Source organism: Mustela nigripes, chromosome 3, assembly GCF_022355385.1.
Source record: "Mustela nigripes isolate SB6536 chromosome 3, MUSNIG.SB6536, whole genome shotgun sequence".
In the NCBI taxonomy this organism is placed as follows: Eukaryota; Metazoa; Chordata; class Mammalia; order Carnivora; family Mustelidae; genus Mustela; species Mustela nigripes.
In genome coordinates this window covers 197,047,323-197,062,962 of record NC_081559.1, presented here as the reverse complement: position 1 = coordinate 197,062,962, position 15,640 = coordinate 197,047,323, and the positions used below count along the sequence as shown (strand labels likewise).

Genomic DNA, 15,640 nt, shown 5'->3' with positions numbered 1-15,640 from the left:
TTACGCTAAGTTGTGAAATCAGATGGTGTGGGTTCTCCAACTTTGTTATTTTCTTTTCAAAATTGTTTTGCATTTTCTACATCTTTTGTATTTCCATATACATTTTAAGATTTTCCATATACGTTTCCATATACAGTAAAGCCTGCTGGGATTTTGATTGGTGTTGTTGAATTTCTATATCAATTTGGAGAGAATCGATACCTTGATGTTGTTAAGGTTTCTGATCCATGAACATGGTACATCTCTCTGTTTAGGGCTCTCTCCGCCTGTGCCATCAGGACAGACACTACTGATCTTCCTGCCTTTACTCAAACCACTCCCAGGCGCTTCCCTGGAGGACAGCAGACTCTGGGGCTGCCCATCCTCGGGTTTCCACACCAGGCCTTGACCACTCAAGACTCTTCATGTGTCTTCCTTCCACTTGGTTTCCCCTGACCTGCGCATTCTCCTGGGCTTACGCTAAGTTGTGAAATCAGATGGTGTGGGTTCTCCAACTTTGTTATTTTCTTTTCAAAATTGTTTTGCATTTTCTACATCTTTTGTATTTCCATATACATTTTAAGATTTTCCATATACGTTTCCATATACAGTAAAGCCTGCTGGGATTTTGATTGGTGTTGTTGAATTTCTATATCAATTTGGAGAGAATCGATACCTTGATGTTGTTAAGGTTTCTGATCCATGAACATGGTACATCTCTCTGTTTAGGGCTCTCTCCGCCTGTGCCATCAGGACAGACACTACTGATCTTCCTGCCTTTACTCAAACCACTCCCAGGCGCTTCCCTGGAGGACAGCAGACTCTGGGGCTGCCCATCCTCGGGTTTCCACACCAGGCCTTGACCACTCAAGACTCTTCATGTGTCTTCCTTCCACTTGGTTTCCCCTGACCTGCGCATTCTCCTGGGCTTTGAGTTTTGCTGTCCACACTCCCAGGACGATTTCCCACTAGCACTGAAACTGAGCCGTGGTCCTGAAGTCTTAACACTCTGTCCCTGGCTCTGGGACATGAAGCTCATTCACTGACTCCACAGTTGACCTATGGTGTACCTGGCCCGGGTTGGGGTGCTGGCCTGGGTGTTCTGCAAGTAGGTGTCCTGGGCCAGCCTCCCAGTAGGACTCTGTGCAGCACGGCCGTGTTCCTTGGCAAGGAGTGTGATGGAGGTGTGCACACTTTGTGTCTCTTCATCTTGAAAAGGAGAATGGATGTGACGATGGCCTATGGAGATAGACATTTTGGTTGAAGAAAACATTAGCCGCCTTTGGCCTCAGTATAGTTAGTAGCCATTTTGGTGCCCTCCAATGGAAGCCTACTGAGCCCACTGGGCTGGGCTTACCGCTCACTGCGCTGAGGGGACCCCTGGCGATGGACAGGTCACGATGGGCAGGTGACGGGGGTCACAGGACTGGTGCTAGAGAGGACCTGTGAGAGGGCTGGGCTCACTCGGGTGAACTGGGAAGACACTCCAGATTGCATGCTGGCAGGAAAGCGGGTGGCCTGGGCCTGGGTGTCTCAACACCTCTTCTTTGGAAGGACAGGCCAGAGGCAGGAAAGCTGTCAGTAAGCAGGACCGTGCGCCGTGGGTCTCCTGCGCCTGGACGACGCTATGTCTTGTCTGTGTCCATATGTGGTCACGGAGGGGACCCACTCCAGACTGCCTGCTGTGACACGGGTGTGGCATGAAATTGTCTGTCACCAGGAGGCCACCAGCGCCTGGGTCTGCGCTGGGCCAGCTCCTGCAGCGCGAGGGCTTTGCGCAGAGGAGCAAGCCTGCCCCCCAGGTCAGAGGCTGCTTCCTTCCTCACCTGGAAAAGCAACAGCGCTTCACCCCCAGCTGCTCCCCGAGCCCACACGAGCGCCTTCTCCACGCGGCTCCACAGCTCCGGTCCCAAGCTGCCTCTCCTTCTCTAACCTGGGTGGGGTTAGCAGAAATGCCCCAGCAGGGCTGCGTGCGGTGGAGGGGCGCAGGCGGGTAGGCGTCTGAGTCTTGGTTTCAGCTCAGGTCATCCTCTCAGGGTCGTGGGATCGAGCCTCGTCTAGGCCTCCGTGCTCAGCAAGAAGTCTGCTTGACACGGTCTCCCCCCGCCCCTCCCAGCAGGCTCGCTCGCTCTCAGACAAAATAAATCAATTACAAAAAGTAAAAAGGAAAGAAAGAAAAGAGATGTGGTGCTGGCCTTGCCCCGGGCCTAGCCTGGTCCCTCTGGGGCGCCCCCGGCCGCCTCCTGGCGCCGCGGCCGCAGGCCCATAGCTGCTCCGACTCCCCTCTTCCGCACATCTCCATGGTTCCTTCCCCGCTCACCTCACCTGTTCACACCCCACGCCGTCTCCTGGATATTCTGTTGCTGGGCTCCCCTGCCAGAGACCCCTTTACCTCGGGGCCTCAGCTGTGTGCGGCCCTGGCGTTCCCTCTGGCGGCAGACGCCTCTTCTCCCTGTCCCCTGGCCGGTCGGCCCTCGCCACGCTCCTGCACCAACGTCCGGACCCTGGCCATGCCCAGGGAGCCCGGCTGTGTTCTTGGAGCCTCTCGAGGAAACTGTCCTTGCGCATGGCACTCACGACATTCTGAGCTTCCCCGCCATGACCGATGTTCCCCTCAGCATGTCAGCACTCTGGGGCTCTTTCCAGTACGGGTCCCTGGTGGGTCTGTGAGCAGACCCTGACCAGATGCTGGCATGCCTAGGCCACAGGCCAGGCAGGGAGTCTTGGGCAGGGAGCTGCCCCTGCTCGAGGAGCCAGCCGCCAAGGGGAGGGGCGGGGAGGGGACCTGTACTGCTTGCCTCATGCTTAGCATGTGGACATGGCTAAGGGAGATGGTGCGGCAGCAGCCACGGGGCGCAGCGAGGTGGACTCCAGGAAGGGCCCAGGGGTGCGTGCATCCGTGCCTTGAGCAGTCGGGCTTGCCCGGCTCTCGGGCGGTGCAAGGTCAGGCCTGGGCATTGAGCGGCTAGGGGACAGTGGGAGGCCAGCTAAGCAGCCAGTGGCAGATGGCAGGCCCGTGGGCCAGGCCAAGAATGTGCAGCTCCTCCACCAGCAACTCTTCGAGGGTTTGAAGCAGATGGGGGTGGGGTGATCTGCGTTTGGAAATAGACGTAGCAGGAAGCAGGCCGGCGGTGTGAGTGGACGGGTGAGCACGAGGCAGCCTTCTGTGCAGGGGCGGGTGAGGGCAGGGAGGAGAGAAGACAGCCCTGGTTCTGGCAGGGGCGGTGGGGCAGAGACCATGGATGGAGAGGACACGTCAGCAGCAGGTTTGTGGGGAGAATGGACGGTGGGCGGGGGACACAGCAGAGGTGCTGGCAGACCTCGGCAGGGACGTTGGCTTGTGGGCAGTGAGTCCCTTTGGAGACACTGGGGTCATAGGTCAGTTGTAGGGTTGGGTTGATGGGTGGGGTTGGGGGGGGCAAGGGGCCCTGGGAGAGGGTTCTCGAGCTTCAGGAGGTGGGGGTCCTGTGGGGGAAGGCCGCAGACAACCAAGGGCAGGGAGGTCCCCCGACAGAGCTGGACTCCAGACAGTGCAGGGGCCCCTCTGTGGGGAGGACGAGGGTATGGACAGCCGGCTGGCCTCTGGCTGGCCTCGGAATGCAGCCCCTAGAGCCCGGCTGGGAGAGACAGCAGGAGGGCACGTAGAACAGAGGACCGAGGTGAGGCTGCGGGAAGGTGCTAGAGGCAGGCTGAGGGGGCCAAGCCCTCGGAGTCTGTCCAGCTTCCCTCAAGAGGCTCCAGTCTGCAGCCCCTCATGGGGAGCAGAGCGATCTGCAGGGCTTTGTCTGAGCCAGGCCCAGGGGGCAACATCAGGTGCCCACTGATGGGCAGAGCTGGGGGAAGTCTGCTCTGGGGCCAGTCAGTCACCTACGCTGTCCCCAGACCCAGGGGACCCGTAAGACCCTCCGCCACGCTGTGCGGTTCCCAGGAGCGAGTGGCAAGGTCAGGCCATTCACCACCCTGCAAACCCGGCGCCACAATGAAGCTCCGGAGGCCTCGGGTCCCTGCCCCCGTCCCCGCGGGGTACCTCAGACGGAGTTCAGGAAGGCGCCGGGAAGGGCAGTGCACTGTGCACGGAGGCGGCCTGGCCGCTCTCCCTGTCCTTGCCCCCCCCAGCAGGCTCTCCTGCTCCTGCTCCCTTTACCCTGGCGATGCCCGCAGGCTCCTCCCCTCCCCAGAAAACGCGGCCAGGAGAGGGATCACAATGTGGAGAGCACAAGGGCCCATTTATTGGAATTTTAAAGACAGCAAGACAGAGGAAGGCCTCCCTCCCCCTGAAATAGCCTCATCTTCTCTGCCCTCAGGGCTCCGCGGGGGGGACAAGGCCCTCAGTCCTCAGGGCCCCCAGAGGGCAGCGCTCCAGGGCGGGGGAGGGGTAGGGGAAGGGGAACCCTAGGCCAGGCTTGGGGGGGGTGCTGGAACGGGAAGGGAGACGTGCACCCTCACCCCTTGGCTCGCACCCTCTCCCCAAGACCTGGTGTGGCCCCCGGACCCTGGGGCGGGCTGGCAGACGGCTCATGCAACAGTGAGTGAGCAGGTGGCGGCCTGGGAACCGGGCCCCACTGCCCTGGGCGGGGCCGGAGGGCGAGAAGGGGCCATGCTGGCCACGGCAGGTCCACACAGGAGAATCTGCAGTTACACATGGGAGGGTCGGAGGGGGGTCCCTCGGTCCTGGGCTGTGGCCGGCAGGAGGCGGGGGCGCGAGGGGAGGTGTGACGGCGCTGCCCCGTCAGGGCCAGGACCCAGGCCCGCCACGCCGCCTGAGTGGGGCCCCGAGCTCCGGCTACTCCTTGGCGCGGCCGATGATGGTGAGGATGTAGAGGAAGATGTTGATGATGTCGGTGTAGAGGTTCAGCGCGGCGAACACGTACTCCTCGGGGCTCAGGGACAGCTGCTTGTTCCCCAGCAGCAGCTGGGTGTCCACAGCCAGGAACTGGAGGGGAGGGCAGGCCGGTGAGGGACACGTACCTGCCGCCTCGCTGCCCCTCTGGCCCGCCCCTGGCCCCCCCTGACCCCCCCTCGCCCACCCCCAGCACTCACACAGGTGAAGAGCAGGGCGCCCAGCGAGGCGTACACGATCTCCAGGATGCGGTTGCGGATGAAGATGCAGAGGATGGCGAAGGCGACCAGCACCACCAGGCTCACCAGCAGCACGCCCATGCACGACGTGAAGTCGTAGCGGGTCTGTGGGTACGGGGGGGCGGGGGGGGGACAGGGGTCTGGGTGTCGGCCCGGAAGGCGTCTGGGCCCGCGGGGCCAGCAGCCTGGCCTTCAAGAGCCCCTCACCTGCATGGAGAAGATGACCACCGTGAAGCAGACCGTCGTTGTGATGCCCACGGCCATGATGACCGCCTCAGTGTTGTAGAAGCTGGCGATCATGCCCACCATGTAGGACAGGCTGATGGTCAGGATCGACTGTGGGGACACAGAGCCTCGTGTGGGGGCAGCGGCTCCCCACCCCCGCCCTGCCCCATCCCCACCCTTCTGTGGCTGCAAAGAGGGGGGCAGCAGGTGAGGACGCTGGGGGAGGGGGCAGGCCGGGCGCTGGGGTTACCAGGGCAACAAGGTTCCAGGGATGCTTGCGCCGGAAGTCTCCACAGCAGCTGAGGACGATGAGGGAGACGAAGAAGACAGCATAGGACACATAGTAGGTCCACACGTTCTCCCGGACGAAGCCCTTCACCTTCCCGACGAAGGTGAACACAGCCACAGTGGACAGCGTCACAGACAGCTGCAGGGTCAGCACCAGGAACACCTAGGGTGGGAGCCGGCTCAGAGCCCGCCGTGAGGGGCCTCCGCACCTCCCCCTCCCCTGCCCCCAGCCTCCTTCCCCACCTTCCGGATGAAGGCCTGGCGGATGCTCTTGTCGTCCCAGTTGGTGGCGGGGAAGTCCTGGTTGTCGTAGTAGGATGGGGGGCCCTCTTCATGGTAGTTTCCGTGCTGAGGTGCTGAGGGGCGGGGGGGGGGGGGGGCGGGGTCAGCAGCTCAACTGGGCACCTGGAGCCCCTGCCCCTCCCCCCACAGCTTCACCCCTCATACTCACAGCCAGGGTCCGGTACCGGGAAGGCCTGTGGTTGTCCATAGGGGTTGGGGGGAAAGGGGCTCTGTGGATATGGCCCCTGAGGGTAGCCCCCTTGAGGGTAAGGGCCCTGGGGGTAGCCCCCTTGGGGGTAGGGGCCCTGCGGGTAGCCACCTTGGGGGTAGGAGCTGGGGCCCTGGGGGTACCCTGGCTGGCCATACGGAGAAGGCTGGAAGGGGGCTTGTGGGTAAGGGGCTCCAGGGTAGGGAGGCATGGAGGGCTGGGGTCCCCCAGGGTATCCAGGGTTGGGGGGAGGATAGCTGTCCCCAGACACCAAGAAACTCTTTTCATGGGGCATGGCCTCAGATTCTGTGGTCTCCCCCTAGAGGAGAGAGAGAGAAAAGTCAGCCCCGCAGTGACAAGTCCCCGGAAGCAGCCACCGCTGCCCCGCCCCACCTGCTGCAGGGAACCAGGACACAAAAGGGGGCATTCATGACTTTTGCCCCCAGGGCCATTGGCAACCCGTGAGCAGAAGGACCGCAAAGCCATGGAGGAGTGGTTGGCAGGCTGTGGGGCTTTGGAAGAGACCGTTCTAAGACCACCCCAAAAGTGGAGGAGGGGACAGACAAGAGGATGACTTCGCCAGCTCCGCGATTTTTGGTTTTGGTTGTTTCTTAACAGCAAATGGGGGAGCTTTGTGACCGCGGCGGCGGAGTCTCCCAGGTCAGAGCTCAGCACGGGTCGGGGCTGGGGCGCGGTCAGGAAGGTGTGGAGGCGCGCCCGGACCTCCCCTTCGCCGCCCTCCCCTTAAGCAGCTTTAAGGGGCCAGAGCCCGAGGCTATTTCTATCCCAGGAAATCCCCAGGCCATCTGTGAGCAGCGACAGTCCTGACCCTTGTCCAAATGCAGGCCGGACCGTCCCTCGCTCCCAAGGTGGGGGGCAGCAGGCCTGGGTCGGCTGTCGGGGCGCCTGCCAGGAGGGCACGCCAGGAACAGCGGGGTGCGGGGGCGTGTGGGGGATGGAAGCGACCAGAGGGCGTGCGGGGGAACAAAGCGGGCGAGACGGCGAGGCGGATGGGGGCGGCGGCCACGGAACCCGCACCGAGGGCGGATGGGTCCCGCTGCCCGGTCAGGGGCGCTCGGGACGCGGGTCTCGTCGCTGCCGCCCCCGCCCCCGCCCCCTACTCCGCCGGCCCGCCGGCCAGCCGCCCGCCCGCCCGCCGCCCGCAGCCGCGCCGGGCCCAAGCGGGCCGGGCGCCCCGGCGGGACCTACCGACTGACCCTCCGCGACGCCGCTCGGCTGCGCAGGGCCCGCGCGGGGGCGGCCGGCCCAGCGGCCGAGCGGGTAGCCGCGCCGCTGCGCTCGGGCCAGGGACTCACCACTCGCGGGGCGCCTCCGGAACGGTGCGCACGGTGTCCGGTGCGCGACCGCGCGGTCGATGGCCGCTGCGCCCGCACCCACACCCGCACCCGCTCGGCGGCCGGCTCGGCTGGGCCTGCGCCTGCGGCTCGGGAGACGCTGCGGGGCCTTGTGACGGGGCGGAGCCTGGGCGGGGGCCGGGCCGGGGCGGGGCCGGGGCGGGGCCTGCGGCTGCGGAGACGCAGCCTGGCTCTGTGTCGGGGCGGGGCCTGGGCGGTGGGGAGGGGCGGGGCCTGGGGGCGGGGCGGGGCCTGGGGGCGGGGCGGGGCGGGGAGGCGGTGGAGCCGGGCTGCGGGCCGGGGCTGCACCGGGAGCTCTGGGCTACTCGCGGTTGGGTCGTACCCGCTGTGGCCGCCGTGCTGGCTCCTTTCCGAGCCCCAGGCCGGCGCCCGGCGTCCCCCACTGTCCGCGGAAGGGCAGGCTTGGGCCGCGGGGGCTGAAGACCCTGGAGGCAGAGGCCCGGCCTGGCCGCTTGGGTTCGGGGAGCTGGAAGTGCATTCCGGAGCCTGGGACGCGCTGCCCGAGACTCCAGGCCGCGCTGGTCTTCAAACCCCGCTCTCCCTCTTCTCTCGCCCTTTCGTGCGGGCTCTCCTAAACTTGCGGGCCTTCCCCGCTGAGCGCCCCCGCCCCGCTCCCGCCAAGTCACTGAGACCACACTAGACCTGCTATGTCTTGCGTCCTCGCCGCATCCTCGCGGACGGTGAAGGTGGCCTTCTCAGCCCCGCGTCATCGCCGCGGCCGTAGGTCAAGTCAGCTTCTTCCCGGGACTCCTGCAGTGCTGCTGGGGCCGGCGGACTGCCGCAGCCCGGTCGGTTTGGGCCGCAGTGCCTGGAGGCCCTGTTCGTGGCCCTCCCCAGACCCGCAGTGGTTCGGAGAATGCTCCCTCCCGACCCATGGCGCGCTGGCCCACCGCAAGACCAGGGGTAGCTGGGGAAGCCCTGAGCTGACTCCGCTCCTGCTGGTGTTACAGACTTGCCCCTCACGGCGGGTTCCCAGCGGTCACCAGTGTGACAGCTGATCCACAAAAATCCCGGAAAACTTAGCCCCCTGGTCGCGGTGGGACCTGCTCTGGCACAGGCTTGGAGCCTGGCCGTGGGCTGGGGTGCGAGACACGCCTGAGACAGTGTGTGAAAGGTGATCTGCTCTAGGACAAGAGAAGACATGGGCAGGCAGGGTGTAGAACAGGAAGCCCACGCAATTTACGGAGCTCACATCAAGAAAAATCATTAGAAACGAAAACTATGAAGTGGAGGTGGGGGCCTTGGATGGGGCCCAAGCAAGTCAAAGGACCTTAGGGACTTTTTTTTTTTTTTTTTTTAAGGTTTTATTTATTTAGGGCACCTGGGTGGCTCAGTGGGTTAAAGCCTCTGCCTTCGGCTCAGGTCATGGTCTCGGGGTCCTGGTCTCCGTGTCCTGGGATCGAGCCCCGCATTGGGCTCTCTGCTCAGCGGGGAACCTGCTTCCTCCTCTCTCTCTCTGCCTGCCTCTCTGCCTACTTGCGATCTCTGTCAAACAAATTTTTAAAATCTTTAAAAAAAAAGATTTTATTTATTTATTTGACAGAGAGACACAGGGAGAGAGGGAACGCAAATAGGGGGAGTGGGAGAGGGAGAAGCAGGCTTCCTGCTGACCAGGGAGCCCAGTGGGGGGCTCCATCTCAGGACCCTGATGTCATGACCTGAGCTAAAGACAGACATTTAATCATCTGAGCCCTCAATGCGCTCCAATCCTTAGGGACTTTAGGGTCAAGTTAAATCTACCAAGAAGAGTGCGCTGAGGGGAGCCATGGGGGTGGTAGCCAGGGGCTCTGAGAGGCCCATCCCCGCAGAGGGACAGGCCCATGCTTGGGTGCTGAGGAAGGGAGTGTCTGTTACTCTACGGAAAGAGGTTGGAGCTGGCTGAGCAGGGGGAGTGCAGGGAGGGTGGGGACAGAGAGGGGATTGGGACCTGGTCAGGCCAAGCCTGGCAGGGCCCCCAAAGGACTTTGGCTTTTACTGAGTAATTCTGGCTTTTCCCATGGCTTAAGCTGGAGCTGTGGGCACCACTTCACGAGGCTCCGCTGCCCTCTGTATTGAGGACGGACAGTAGGGTTGGGTAGGCGTGTCAGAGGGAGACGAAAACAAGAGGCTAGTGCAGTGGTGACCCAGGGAGGAGACGAGGGAGGCTCAGGCCAGGGTGCTGGGGGTGCAACCTGTGTGCAGGCTCCCCAGGTCCCCCCGGACGAGCCACAGGTTAGTGAGAGGTTCCCAGCAGCCATGGGAACGAATCTGGGAGGCTGGAGGCAGATGACCAAAGGTGGGGCGGTCAGTAGCAAGAGCGCAGGTGGACCCTAAAGGTGCAGCCCGGGGGAGGCCCCGCACCACCCTGGGTCCTGTCTGCGCCTCCCTTTCCCCTTCTGTGATGAGGATCTGCTCAGTAGCACATGTCGGCAGAGTGTGTGACCTCTGCTGGGTTGTCCACGACAGTGACGATGCGGTCTGCATCGGGCGGGAAGACGCACAGGTGCACAGACCAGGGATCCCCCAGGAGGACAGCAGCCGGCGGCTGTGCTGGGCGGGGTGGAGGCCGTGCTGGGCCAGGGTGGGAGCTGTTCTCCTTCGGCAGCCTGTGGGCCCTCGGCTGGCTGTGGACCCTGACCCCCCACCAGCTATACCCCTGCCACCAGCTACAGGGCCGGTGGGCCTGGAAGGAGCACAGGCTCCGTGGTACAGGCTGAGCCCGAGGCCGGCCCCGCCCATGTGCAGCTGCAGGGACTGTCCCCCACTCCCTGCCTGTGCCCCAGCATCCAGAGCAGCACGGCCAGACCCTGCTGTGTGCCACGGAGCACCGAGTGCCGCCCCGCTCTGCCTTGGACAGTCCCCGGCCAGACTGGGTCCTGGCCCACGTGCCCCAGCCCCTCTCCGAGGCAGGGGAGTCTCAAGATTGGGGCAGGTGTGCTTGTTGGGGGGACGCTGGGAGCCGGCCTGCACCTTCCCCCGCAGGAGTCTGAGTCCTGGAGACCCTGGGCTTGAGGGGGTTGAGGCGTCCCCGGCCCAGCAGCGGATGTGGTGGGGAGCGTCTCCCCGAGGGCCTGCTGCTGCGGGGGCTGTGTCTGGAGCCCGTGCTCCGCAGTGGCAGGGGGGCCCAGGAGGGCCTGGACTGCCCACCTGGGCACCTGCACACGGTGGCCTCCTCCAGCAGCGGCAGGCTGAAGGGAGCTGCATAGACAGACGTGGGCCCCACTCTCCCTGCTCCTCAGAGCCCCGATGGGCCTCTGTCCTCTCCTTTCCTCCAAGTGGCCAGGTGGGTCCTACAGCAGGACCCCCAGTGGCGGCGCTCAGGGCTGAGCCTGCCCCCCCCCCCCCCCCTGGGACATCGGGGGGCCCAGGCGGCTGCCCCGGGACCCGGGGGGGGGGAAGGCCCGGGGCGGGGGGGGGGGGGGGCAGGGGCCAACGAGCATGGAGAGCCAGTGAGGGGGTGAGAGCCAGTGAGGGCACTGAGAGGGGCGGGGCTGGGGACACTGTGCTCCGAGGAGGAAGCAGGGCAGACAGGAGCCTCTCTAGGGATGGGTCCCCTTGGGTCTCTTGGCCAGGCTGGCCACTCAGCTTGGGGTTTACCGGGTTACTGGGATGGGGAGCTGGCGGGCCATGGCCTGTGGGGTCTCCAGACCCAGTGGGCCCCGTGGAGACGGCCAGCAGGTCTTTGGAGCAGGTTTCCATACACCCTGCAGCCCCCAGACTGCATAGGCAGTGACCAAGAGAAGGTGCACATGGGTAGGGCTCTCTGGGGACCCCAGCACACCCTGGGGCCCTTTCTCGACCTGGCCTTCTACCTTGTGTTGCGTTGTGTTGCGTTGCGCTGCGTCGCGTTGCGCTGCGTCGCGTCGCGCTGTGCTGTGCTGTGTTGTGTTGTGTTGTGCTGTGTTGTGTTGTGTTGTGACCCTGTACCCTTCCCCTTCTCTCTATCGCTCACCTGCCTTACCCTGTACCCTGCACCCTGCCTGGGCTTGGCCACTGACCCCACATCTCTCCCTGCCCCCAGCAGAGGTCTGAGTGTGGCTGGCCACCCTGGAGGACCTGGGTGGGGAGGACTTGCTGTCTCACAGCTGGGCATAGTGGGGGTCTGAGGGGCGCCCAGAGTGGAATCCCGCCTCCAGGGCCCGGGAGGGGGCTGGGGTGGCCACAGGGGACATCGCCACGCTGTGGTGAACCTGTGGGAGGCAGAAGACAAGCTCGTGGGCAGGGAGCTGGTGGCCCGTCTGGTGGTGCGCGTGGCTTTCAGGCAGGGTGTAGCTGAGCTGGGTGGGGTGCTGGGGGCTGCCTTGGAGGCACGGGTCGAGGAGGAGATTGTGGGGCCCCGGGAGCCCGTCTGGAGTCGAGATGTGAGTGTCCAGGGGGTGACGGCACCGGTCTCCGGGACTTTGGGACCCCACCACCTAGCAGGATTGCTGGCTGCCCCCCCACCTCGCTCGGGATCAGAGTTTGGCCTTTGTCTTGGCAGCTTTGGGCCCCAGCTGTGAGCCTGCACCCGGCTTGGGGAGGGCGGGGGGGGGCAGCCATCGGGGTCCAGTGCCCTAGGAATGGCCCAGATCCCCTGGGTCTCCAGGTGTCTCAGCAGAGGCGGGAGGGTCCTTGGACAGGCTGGGGTCTGGCAGAGAGCATCAGGGAGGCCCGGGGGGGGGGGGCCGTGGGGCGTCTGCTCACATGGGATCCACATGGCCCAGGTGCGTCCACACCCTGTGCTGCCGGCCTCCTGTGGTCACCCACTCGACTCATGGCACCACATTGTCTTGCTGAGCCCCTCCCCACCCCCACCCCCCCGCCCCCGGCTGTCACTCTGGCCCCTCCGACGAGGGCCCATGGGGCTCCCTAGTCCTGTCCCTGCTCTGGGGGTGGGGGGAGACAGAAGGGTGTAGAGGGCAGGGGGCCCCAGGATCTGACAGGCCAGAGCAGGGGTCCCCGTTTTGCAGACTGCAGCCCAGAGAGGGCGGAGGGTGGCACCCGCGCTCCTTGTCGGAAGCGCGGGGTGGTGGCGCCATCCCGTGGCCACTGTAAGGATTACGCACGCCGTAGATAAGGGACTGGCGCTGTTCTGGGGACCCCCCCCCCCCCACAGCGTCTGCCCCAGCGGGACCTGCTGCACTATTTTTATTCGCTAAATGTGGCAACTCTGAGCATGGGTGTGTTTCACTTTTTAAACTTTTTCGGAGATTGTGTTTATTTGACAGAGAGCATGAGCACAAGCAGGGGAGCAGCGGAGGGAGAGGGAGAAGCAGGCTCCCTGCTGAGCAGGGACCCCCCCCCCCCCGAATTGGGGCTCGATCCCGGGATCCCGAGCCGAAGGCAGATGCCTCACTGACTGAGCCACCCAGGCGGCCCCGGCCCTATGGGTGTGCTTCAAACACTGGGAAGCACTGGGTGGGGGACACCGAGAGTGAGCCCCCGCCTGTCAGGCATCGGGAAGGAGAGGCTGCAGAGGGTCTCAGGAGGCGGCCAGGGGGTGAGGGCAGTGGCCGGAGCTGAACCGAGCCGGCGGGGGAGTGACCATGAGGTGAGGACAGGTGCAGATGAGCCGGTCAGGTGAGGGAGGGGGGCGGGCTGGGTGCTCGCCGGGTAGACAGGCGGGAGGAAGGGGCCTTGCAGAGCCCAGGCCTCTGTGGTGGCCGAGGCCAGCCAGGCACTCTGGACGCTAGATGTACAGAGCTGCAGGCGGGCCGGGCAGCAGAAGTGACCCGCCGCCGGGCAGAGATGCAGGACGTCCCCCTTCCCCAGATGGCCCAGCACCGCTGTTTTCCTACAGGCGGTAGCTCCAGCTCAGAGGGCCCCTTCCCTCCGCCCTTGGACTTAGCAGCTCTCCCTTCTGCTCTGTGGAAACAGGCTCCACCGCGCGTGGCTCCCACCCGCCCCCCTCGCAGGGCTTGCAGGCTCCAGAATCTTGATCGTGGCACTCGCGGCTTGTGTTTCCTGAACAACGTCAGAGACCGTTTCTTGACTCGCTCCGTGGGGTGCGGAGATCGCACGGTCTGGCCAGTTGCGTTTTTCTTACGTTATCAAGGTTGACAGGTGTCACTTCCTAGTTTGTGACCACCGTGATGGTAACGGAAAGTATTTACCAATGAACCAGAGGAAACCAGGAAGCGAAATCCTCGTTATTAAAACTGTGTTGCATGAAAGAGAATTATGCAAGGGTTCAAAGACTAATGGTCCGTTTTCTTCTTCTCCTCCTCTATGTAGGCTCCGTGTCCAGTGTGGGGTGTGACCCTTGAGCACATGACCCTGAGATCAGGAGTCACGGGGTCAACTGACTGAGCCAGCCAGGCTCTGCAGACCCAGGGCTCTTCATCTTTATTTTATTATTATTTTTTTAACTTTCACTTTTTTTCCTGTGTGGTTACCCTCTGTGGCCCCTGTCCCCAGCCCGTACAGACTCTGTTTAGCAGAGAACCTCCCTGACTGGCCAGGAAACATTTACTTTGCTTTTTACCATTAGAGGTAACTTGCGACTGTAATTGGTGGAAACTTGTTTTTCGAGTGAAAGCTGCTCTGTGTTTGAGACATAGTTAAGACAAGTTAAAACAAGTTACATAAGCACAGTGAGATCTTGCGTATCTTAAAATGTCCTTATTTTGTCCTCATTAGTAGTGTAGGCAGGCATAGTGTTCAGGATCAAACTACGTTTTCCTTCCAAGCTCTGAAAGACAGTGCCCTTTTCTTTTCACTTAAAAAACATTGTTTTAGGAAAGCTAAAAAAATCCATTTGTGGTCTCTTAGCACATAGTAGCATTGGTGGTGAGCATGTGGCATTTTTCCCAGATTTTTCCCCACTTGCATATGACTTAGGGGTGTGCGCGCGCATGCATGTGTGTGTGTGTGCGTGTGTGTCTGGGTACTTGGGAGTCTCCCCAGCAGGCAGGCGCCAGGGATGTGTCTTTCACCTTTGTCCTTCTGGGCCTTTTTATGGATCCTTTCCACCAGCAGACGCCAGCTCGGGGCAGGGAAACTGGGCTCCAGGGCGCCCTCCCTGGAAGGGGCTGGCCCCCTGTGTGCCACCTTCCCCATGGGAAGGTCCCCATGGGTCCCCATCTCCTCCCTTTAGCTCTGAGCTGGGGGCCACTTCCCCAGCTCCACCTCCTGACCTCACCACCCCGTCTGCCCACTGGACTCTATGTCTGCATTCCATTCCCAGCTTTTTCAGACTGATTCCTTCTCCAAGCAGCCAGTCCTGGTGCGTGGATGTGATACTCTCTTGCCTCCCCCTAAAGAGATTAGTTGGAATTTCTTTGGAAGCTCTGTTTGAGCCGCTGAGTTGGCTCCGTTGCCGCTGGCTGCTGGTCTTCCCAGTGCTGAGGGGTCCGGGCCATCTCGTGGGATCTCAGGAACGAACGTCCTGTGTGCAGTAGGGGCACCTAGCTCAGCTTTGCCCTGTAGAGCCTGGCTGTGGGTGCCGGGGCCTGGTGAGTGCTTGGGCTTGCCCACCTGCAACCCTCCTCCTGCAAGGACCAGACTTCCCTGGAGGGAGCAAGGCTTCTGAGAAGCCTTCCAGCGCTACTTGGGCCCCCATCCGGGCGGCTAACGTCTGCCTAACCTCTGCAGCGGGATGCAGCGTGACTGGAGCTCGACCATCTCCCCAGACCCTGAACTCCACCAAGGGAACGCTCTTGGCTTCCAGGCTCAGCTCTGCTGCGGGTTCCCCCGGGGGTTGGGGGGAGTAGGGGTAGAAGCGTCTCCCGAGAGCCTGGCCCTGGATGGCTTTCCCAGGGTGGAGCGCATGAGCGTGGGCTGCAGCAGCAGGTCCCACGTCCCAGGGAGCACCTGGAGACGCCCAGGGGAGTAGGTCCTGTGCCACGGCTCATCCGCCGGGCCGTCCCACACATGTGCACAGGGCTTCAGCCACAGCTAGGGAGGCTTTGACAGGCCAGGCGGTGGTCTCGGGCTCTGGTCACCCGAGACCATCTTGACCTTCGCCTGTCCCCTGCAGGCACACTCTGTGGGCAGGGGCGTGCCTCCCTGTCCCTGCAGGACCGCTACTGGGCCCCAGTGCTGATGGCCACAAGGCGGTGTTCCCGGTAGTGGAAACCTGTGGGCACCCCCCACCCCCTGCGCGCCCCTGGCCACGTGTTCCTGCGCCAGGAGCGGGGTGGTGGGCCAGCCCAGCATCTTTGTCATCCTTCGGGACACCCGGGCCCTGCCCACCCACCTCATTACTTGCAAGCACATGCCCGGGCTTCCCCAGAGGATTCCTCTG

The 15,640-nt window shown here is 63.2% G+C and overlaps 1 protein-coding gene across 2 annotated transcripts; it reads right to left on the bottom strand.

Moving 5' to 3' along the window:
• Positions 1-4,178: 4,178 nt before the first annotated feature.
• Positions 4,179-7,511, bottom strand: GRINA (glutamate ionotropic receptor NMDA type subunit associated protein 1). Of its 2 annotated transcripts, none has more exons than XM_059395330.1 (7): positions 7,378-7,511; positions 6,023-6,380; positions 5,815-5,927; positions 5,534-5,734; positions 5,266-5,394; positions 5,020-5,163; positions 4,179-4,912 (listed from the first exon to the last, which is right to left on the bottom strand). In XM_059395330.1, the coding sequence occupies exons 2-7, from the start codon at positions 6,354-6,356 to the stop codon at positions 4,763-4,765; spliced, it is 1,071 nt and encodes a 356-aa protein (XP_059251313.1). In that variant the 5' UTR covers positions 6,357-6,380; positions 7,378-7,511; the 3' UTR covers positions 4,179-4,762. The 2 variants fall into 2 exon arrangements, with proteins under 2 accessions (XP_059251313.1, XP_059251312.1); XM_059395329.1 differs by lacking the exon at positions 7,378-7,511 and adding an exon at positions 7,271-7,344.
• Between the last annotated feature and the right edge of the window lie 8,129 nt (positions 7,512-15,640).